We start from the raw sequence: 8,580 nt of genomic DNA, 5'->3' as shown, positions 1-8,580 counted from the left end.
TGTATTTGGTGTTTTTATTATTATGTAATGGGAGGAAGTTCTTTTCTGGTGCAGTCTATTTGGAGTTCTGTAGGCTTCTTGAATGTTCATGGGTATCTCTTTAGGTTAGGGAAGTTTTCTTCTATAATTTTGTTGAAGATATTTACTGGCCCATTACATTGGGAGTCTTCACTCTCTTTTATACCTATTATCCTTAGTTTTTGTCTTCTCATTGCATCCTGGATTTCCTAGATGTTTTGGATTAGGAACTTTTCATTTTTTGCATTTTCTTTGACTGTTGTCTCAATGTTTTCTAAGTTGTCTTCTGCCCCTGAGATTCTCTCTTCTATCTCTTGCATTCTGTTGTTGATGCTTGCATCTGTGGCTCCTGACTTCTTTCCTAGGTTTTGTATCTCCAGGGTTGTCTCTCTTTCTGATTTCTTTATTGTTTCTATTTGCATTTTTAGATTCTGGATGGTTTTGCTCATTTCCTTCACCTGTTTGTGTTTACCTGCAGTTCTTTAAGGGATTTTTGTGTTTCCTCTTTAAGAGCTTCTAGCTCTTTACCTGTCTTCTCCTGTATTTCTTTGAGGGTGCTATTTATGTCTTTCTTTAAGCCCTGTATTATCATCATGAGACGTGATTTTAGATCTGAATCTTGCTTTTCTGGTGTGATGGTGTGTCCAGGACTTGCTATGGTGGGAGAATTGGGTTCTGATGATGCCAAATAACCTTGGTTTGTGTTGCTTATTTTCTTATGCTTGCCCCCCGCCCCCGCCATCTGGTTATCTCTAGTGCTACCTGCCCTTGCTAAATCTGACTGGAGTAAGTCCTTCCTGTGATCCTGGTTGTGTTAGAATTCCTCAGAGTTAAGCGGTCTTTGTCTTCCTGTGATTCTGGGATCCTGTGACCCTTGGCTTGTTAGAGCATCTGGGAGTGCAGCAGCTTCCTCTGGGTGTTATGGGACTGGCTGCAGAGCCTGTGCCCAAGGTCTGCTCAGGACACCAGCCCAGAGAGACCAGAAGGAACCTGAGCCACTCTGCTGGTGGAGTTCCTGTGTGCCTGGTTCCGCTGGTCCCAGTTACTTAAGGTGTTGGGACAGATGTTGGGTCCTCCTCACTTCTGATCCTGAGAGTGCCAGAGTGCCAGAGTGCCTGGGAGTTGAGCTTCCTCTGGGTGTTGTGGGACTGGCTGCAGAGCTTGTGCCCAACATCCGCCCAGGACACCAGCCCAGCTGAGCATTTCTTTAGGTGCTGCTCAGCCATTGGAGTTTCCTCAGTTGAGAATCCTCTCTTTAGCTTTTTAATAGAGTTATTTGGTTCTCTGGAGTCTAATTTGCTGAGTTCTTTGTATATATTTGGTATTAGCCCTCTATTGTATGTTGGTTGCCATTTTGTCCTATTGACAGTGTCCTTTGTCTTACAGAAGCTTTCCAATTTTATGAGGTCTTATTTGTCGATTCTTCATCTTAGAGCCATTGGTGTTCTATTCAGGAAAATTTTCCTTGTGGCCATGTGTTCAAGGCTTTAGCCCACGTTCTCATCTATTAGATTCACTGTATCAGGTTTTATGTAGAGGTCCTTGATCCACTTGGACTTGAGCTTTGTACAGGGAGATAAAAATGGATCAATTTGCATTTTTCTACATGTTGAACCAGCACCTCTTGTTGAAAATGCTATCTTCTTTCCCCTGAATGGTTTTAGATTCTTTGTCAAATATCAAGTAACCATAGTTAACGTGGTTTCATTTCTGGGTCTTCAATTCTATTGCATTGATCAATCTGCCTGTCACAGTACCAATACCATGCAGTTTTTAAATCACTATTGCTCTGTAGTAGAGCTTGATGTCAGGGATGGTGATTCCCCCAGAAGTTCTTTTATTGTTGAGAATAGTTTTCGCTATCCTGATTTTTTTGTTATTCCAAATGAATTTGCAAATTGCTCTTTCTAACTCTATGAAGAATTGAGTTGGAATTTTGGTGGAGATAGCATTGAATCTGTAGATTGCAAGATGGCCATTTTTATTATATTAATCCTGCCAATCCATGAGCATTGGAGATCTTTCTGTCTTCTCAGGTCTTCTATCTCCAGGGTTGTCTCCCTTTGTGATTTCTCTTTTTTAAAAGTTTTTTCATGATATTTAATTTTGTTTTATAGTTAATATACTTGTTTTTCAATATTTTTCTTCTCAGTTACATAATATTATTTTAAAATTTTAGAAAAATGACTTGTAATGAAAATATAAGGAAGCAGTTTTTTCATGAAAAACATTACAGTAATATATTAAATACAATAAGGAAGCAGATAGCCTATATCCTAGATAAAACACTAGATTCTTAGTTATCATAATTTAAAATTCAACAGTGTCATTATTCTTTAAAAATTATGTTTTGGAGGAATGGATGAGAAGGCTATCCCTTCCTATTTTTTTTTAATTCTGTCTCTAGGCCCAGAAAGAGCTTATAGCTAGCAAGACCACTCACTGACCCCACTCCTTTATCCTGAGCCCATCCTTAAGACACTCCAAAGGCATGGCCTCTGATGCCCTCATGAATTCACATAAGCTCATCTGAGCAAAGACTGTGTTCTGATGAGGAAGGTACTCACATCTTTCTATTATACTTCTTTCTTTCTTCATCACCTTTTCAGAAATTATAAGCATCCTAGGTCATTAAATACACCACCAAATTGCTTCTCAGCCAAGCTATACTCTTTTAGAATTACAATTTTATGGACCTCCCTTGCATATTTGCCTTATTCCTCATAGCTGTTTGTCATTATTGTTTTACTGGTCTTGACATAGTTCCTGCCTATCCTGGTTAGTTTTAATTGTCAATTCATACACCCCAGGGTCAACTGTGAAGAAGAAATCTGAATTGAAGAATTACCACCATCAGGTTGATCTGTGGTTATGCCTGTGAGAGGTTGTCTTGACTGGTGACTAATGTGTAGGAGGGCCCAGCCATTGTGGGCATACCATTACAGGGCAGGTGGTCCTGGGTTATATAAGGAAATCAGAGGCTGTCCTGTGATGGAGGCCCTGATGGCTGTGCTATGGTGTGGTAGTGGACTACCCATAGTCAGGCTCACATTGAACTCCTGAATCTACCACAAACAGCTAGAAATGTCAGACAGGAATGGCCAGAAAGATGATACAATCTAGAGTCATGTGTTCTAAAGCTATTTGTGCCAGAGAACAACCTTTCTACATATAAGGAAAGTCCAAAGGAGAACTAAGATGTTTTAAAATTTCAGATGGGTTATCACTTGGAGAGAGATTTATTATCAGTGTTGAATAAGTACAACTGTGCCCAATGAGCAGAGGTTCAAAATAATAAGGAAGCATTTCTGAACATATGGTCTCAGAAAAGTAGGGTGATAATATCTAGGGAACAATGTCCCTCCCCCCCGAGAAATAGCAGACAATGAAAAGCCAATGGAGCAGGGATATCTCTGCAAGGAGGAAGATTTCTCCTAAAGATGCCAAGTCTTAGTGAGATATGCAAGCAATGTGCTAAGGTCCCTTACCCTAATCTATAGAGACCTCTGGGTGGTGATGAGGCCTCCATACAAGCAGAAACCGTGGATATGGGGGCACTGTACTCTACCTTCTGTCCAGGATAGGCTTCAGGCAAGAGAGGATTTCATTCTAGGGTTGCTTTCTACTTTCTCTAAAGCACAGACTCTAGTATGAATCAGAGTTGCCACCATGGGCCATCTTAACCTGGTTTATACCTATTTTACTGTCAAACTGAGGAGGGCAGAGAATTAGAATCAGCCCTCTTTGTTTCCACTGCCTTTGATGGGACAGAAGGCCTAGGTAAAGCACCTATTCTAGCAATTCTGAAGCTCTGACCTTTGAAATATACTCATAGCTCATACTTAGGGATGCATGGAAGAAAGATGGACTAAGGTTCAGGGGCTTTAACTCCCATGAAGCTGCCAACTAGCCTCAGTTGGTGTCTATGGCTAATTCATGGCTGCTCCACCTGGGTCTGTGACAGCTGCTACTGTCTTTAGGTCTTTCCTTTCAGGAATGTTCTTCCTAGGACCATGAAGCTTCTATTTATTCATTCAGCACTGTTTACTACACATAAAGGTCAGGACCATGTGGAGGCATGCTCACATGGTTAAGCAGTTAGTACCATCAAGACTGCACAGGAGATGCCCAGGAAGCCTCCAGAGGTTGAAGAAGACTCCAGTGGTTTATTTCTAGAAGTAATGTCAAAGGACACCAGGCAAATCAGAAAAGAAGCCAAACTAATAAAAGTAAGGTAAAGGATTAATGAATGGTATCATGGAAGAAGAAGTTAGAAGGAAATGGAAAGGAAGGAAAAGATAGCAAAGGTAGAGGCCCCAGAACAAAAGGAAAGATTTGAGAGAGACCATGAGGGAGAGAAGGGATGAGTGAGAAGAGAGAAGAGGTGAGGAGGAGTAAGCAGGAAAGAGGGGGAGGAGAGGTATGGGACTAGAGCAAGTTCTGTAGGAGGAGGGCTCTACTCGCTGTGAGTCTGTGCTTGTTTGCCAGCAGGGGCTTCAGAAATATTTGTTTCTAAAAAGGAGGGAAGGAAGAAAGAGTTAGAGAGGAGAGGTGGAGTAGGGCAAATAGGACAAAGAAAGAAAAAGGGGGAAAGAAAGGATGGATAAATACATAACTAAGTAAACCCCGAGTGAGTAAGAGGAAAGGCACACTACTGTGAATGGAGATGGGGTGGGGTACGTGCTTCTTTAATGTCCACCTTCTTTTTGATCACAGGACTCTCCGTTCAGCGCCCCCTGGTGGTAGTTTTGGGTTTATCTGTTTGCAAGGATTTCTCCAATGGTTTTGTGGCTAGGGCTAGTGTTCTGGGAGGCTATAAACTGTTGAATTTGTTTCATCCTTCACACCTTTATGCTGTGTTACTGACAGCCATGGAGTCTCGGTGGCCTTTGCAGCAGTGCACCTAATCAGTAGTTTGAAGCTTAGTGTCTATATCTTTGCACTTTCTCTCCCTTTGAGGGAGTAAGTATGGGAATGAAGGCTAAGCACCCTGAAAACTGTCTTGATTAATTTACTAGACGTATGCTAGAGGGGAAGACCGTTGGACATAGCCTTGCCTTTGTTTACGGTTCATTTCAGCACACATGGCCTTATTTCTGTGCAGGAGAGGAGTGAGGCAGGCAGTGCTGTGTTGTGTTTACACCTGCTTTACTTATGGCACCAGGAAAACTCACCCCAGCAGACAACACAGTCAGGACACACCTTGGGCCCCTCTCAGCTTCACTTTCCATGCCTCAGATCAGACCACTCACTTCTCCAGATACTCACTGCATGAGCCCAAGACTCTCATGTAGAAACAGAACCCTGTCTTGTCTTGCTATTACAGATCTGGGGTACCACACAAGTTCCCTATATTACTCAGGGTTCTCTACAATAACAGAATTTATAGAATATCTATATCTATATATCAGAATAATTATAGGCTTAAAGGCTATGGTCCAGCTACTCCAAAAATGGTTGTGCTGTGTTTTATGAAATGTGGTATAATGTGGTAGGAGGGGGCACCTCTGCAGGCCTATGTCAAAGTGTCCCCCTGAGGAATCAGCCATATGACAGGCCTAGTATAAAAAGGAGTTTATTTGGGGGAAGGGTTGGGAACCTGGAAAAGAGGTAGAGGCAGAGAAAGGAGGGGAACAGAGAGAGAAAGAGAAGAGAGAGGAAGAGAGAAAGAGGCTGACTGGGAACTGTCTGGCTCATCCTTACCAGTTCTTCTGCCTGGTGGCAGGGTCCAAAGTGGTAACAGGCTGTCTTCTTGTATGCATGGCTCCAAGACTGTCCCTGGTGGGCAGATAAGCAAGCAAGCTGTTGCTAGGTAGCTATTGGTTGGAGCCTAGAGGAATTGTTAACACTCCTCTATTTTTGTTTAATTAAAAGTTTGGAACTAGAAAAGTGTGGGGAAGGAGTGAGGCTGTTGTGTTCTATTTTTTTTATTACTTATTTTTTATTGGATATTTTCTTTATTTATATTTCAAATGTTATCTCCTTTCTCGGTTTTCCCCCTCCCAGAAACCCCCTATCCCATCCTTCCTTCCCCTACTTCTATGAGGGTGTTCCTACACTCACCCACCCACTCTCACCTCCCCACCCTCAAGTCCCCTACACTGGGGGGGGGCATCTATTGAGAGGACCAAGGACCTCTCCTCCCATTGATGTCTGACAAGGCCATCCTCTGCTACATATGCAGCTGGAGCCACGTGTACTCCTTTGTTGATTAGCTCCTGGGAGCTCTTGGGGGTCTGGTTTGTTGATATTGTTGTTCTTCCTATGAGTTTGCAAACCTAAATTCTTCAGTCCTTTCTCTGACTCCTCTATTAGGGACCCCACACGCAGTCCAATGGTTGTCTGAGAGCATCCGCCTCTGGCAGGGTCTCTCAGGAGACAGCTATATCAGGCTCCTGTCAGCATGCACTTCTTAGCATCCACAATAGTGTCTGGGTTTGTATATGAGATGAATCCCCAGGTGGGACAGTCTCTGGGTGGCCTTTCCTTCACTCTCTGCTCTACACTTTATCTCCATATTTGCTCCTGTGAGTATTTTGTTTTCCTTCTAAGAAGGACTGAAGCACGCACACTTTGGTCTTCTTTCTTCTTGAGCTTCATGTGGTCTGTGAATTGTATCTTGAGTATTTGGAGCCTTTGGGCTAATATTCACTTATCAGTGAGTACATACCATGTGTGTTCTTTTGTGATTGAGTTACCCCACTCGGGATGATATTTCTAGTTCCATCCATTGGCCTAAGAATTTCATGAAGTAGTACCGAGTAGTACTCCATTGTGTAAATGTACCACATTTTCTGTATCCATTCCTCTGTTGAGAGACATCTGGGTTCTTTCCAGCTCCTGGCTATTATAAATAAGGCTGCTATGAACATAGTGGAGCATGTGTCCTTATTACATGTTGGAGCATCTTTTGGGTATATGCTCAAGAGTGGTATAGCTGGATCTTCAGGTAGTACTATGTCCAATTTTCTGAGGAACTGCCAAACTGATTTCCAGAGTGGTTGTATCAGCTTGCAATCCCACCAGCAAAGGAGGAGTGTTCCTCTTTCTCTACATCCTCACCAGCATCTGCTGTCACCTGAGTTTTTGATTTTAGCCATTCTGACTGGTGTGAGGTGGAATCTCAGGGTCATTTTGATTTGCATTTCCCTGATGACTAAAGAAGTTGAACATTTCTTTAGGCACCTCTCTGTCATTCGAGTTTCCTCAGTTGAAAATTCTTTGTTTAGCTCTTTACCCCATTTTTTTTAAACAGGGTTATTTGATCCTCTGTAGTCTAACTTCTTGAGTTCTTTGTATATATTGGATATTAGCCCTCTATCAGATGTAGGATGGGTAAAGATCTTTTTCCTATCTGTTGGTTGCCATTTTGTCCTATTGACAGTGTCCTTTGCCTTACAGAAGCTTTGGAATTTTATGAGGTCCCATTTGTCTATTCTTAATCTTAGAGCATATGCCATTGGTGTTCTGTTCAGAAAATATTGCCCTGTGCCCATGTGCTCGAGGCTCTTCCCCACTTTCTCCTCTATAAGTTTCAGTGTATCTGGTTTTATGAGGAGGTTCTTGATCCACTTGGACTTGAGCTTTGTACAAGTAGATAAGAATGGGTTGATTTGCATTCTTCTACATGCTAACCGCCAGTTGAACAAGCATCATTTGTTAAAAATGCTGTCTTTTTTCCCCTGGATGGTTTTAGCTCCTTTGTCAAATATCAAGTGACCACATGTGTATGGGTCTTCAATTCTATTCCATTTATCTTCCTGCCTGTTTCTGTACCAATACCATGCAGTTTTTATCACTATTGCTTGCGGTCAATACAGCTCTCAGTCTGTTTATTCTTTGAATGGAGAAAGGCTCCTGATTTGTTTGAGTTAATTTTATATGCAGCCAGTTTGCTGAAGTTGTTTATAAGAGTTAGGAGTTCTCTGGTCGAATTTTGGAGGTCACTTAAGTATATGATCATATCATCTGCAAATAGTGACATTTTGATGTGGTGGAAATGTCCTTTAGCATACGGGAAGATTTAGGGGTGGCCCCTCTGCTGAATGGTGGGAATGTTCTTTGGCATAGGGGAAGATTTACGGATGGCCCCCCTGCTGAAAGGCAGGGAAGGGGCACCTTCACATAATCTCCCTACAGCCAAGAGCATGACCGTTCCATTAAGGAGGGGGCACCTTCTGATAATCTCCCTGCAGCTGAGGACATAACTGCTCCATGAACCCAAGATGTTTTGGAAGTAATTCAAGGCTACTGAGAGCTGTGCGTGCAAGAATCGAAAAAACAGACCTCATGCACCTGGGCATGGGGGAAAAATATTTACTGTAAGATATGAAGAAGTGGGCATGCTTTGCCATGAGAAAGTGCTAAGAGATTGTGTGCTACATGATTGTTGTTAAGTTCTATTTTTAGTCTTACTTTGTTTTACTATAAAAGATTTCTCGCATTAAAGTAACGGGGAGCGTGGGATTCTGAGAACGAGAGCATAAATCATGGACAATACAATTGAGCCAGAAAGGGAATTGTTTGCTCAAGTTTTGTATAGTCTTTTATGTACTAGAGGAG

General features: G+C 42.2%; 1 protein-coding gene across 8 annotated transcripts in view; it reads right to left on the bottom strand.

Annotated features, from left to right (window-relative positions):
• Crnn (cornulin) overlaps positions 1–8,580 on the bottom strand; it is an 87,522-nt gene that overhangs the window by 40,889 nt on the left and 38,053 nt on the right. For 2 of the 8 annotated variants that reach the window (XM_031374680.1, XM_031374681.1), the window contains exon 3: positions 5,722–5,796. The exons of 5 other annotated variants lie outside the window; for them this stretch is intronic. In XM_031374680.1, the coding sequence (XP_031230540.1) occupies positions 5,722–5,780 (59 nt within the window). In that variant the 5' untranslated portion in view covers positions 5,781–5,796. Of the gene's footprint in view, positions 1–5,721; positions 5,797–8,580 lie in introns of those variants that run through there. One more of the 8 variants, XM_031374687.1, reaches the window with a different exon arrangement.

This window comes from Mastomys coucha, unplaced genomic scaffold, assembly GCF_008632895.1.
Source record: "Mastomys coucha isolate ucsf_1 unplaced genomic scaffold, UCSF_Mcou_1 pScaffold16, whole genome shotgun sequence".
Taxonomy (NCBI): Eukaryota; Metazoa; Chordata; class Mammalia; order Rodentia; family Muridae; genus Mastomys; species Mastomys coucha.
This window is presented reverse-complemented; position numbering and strand designations above follow the sequence as displayed.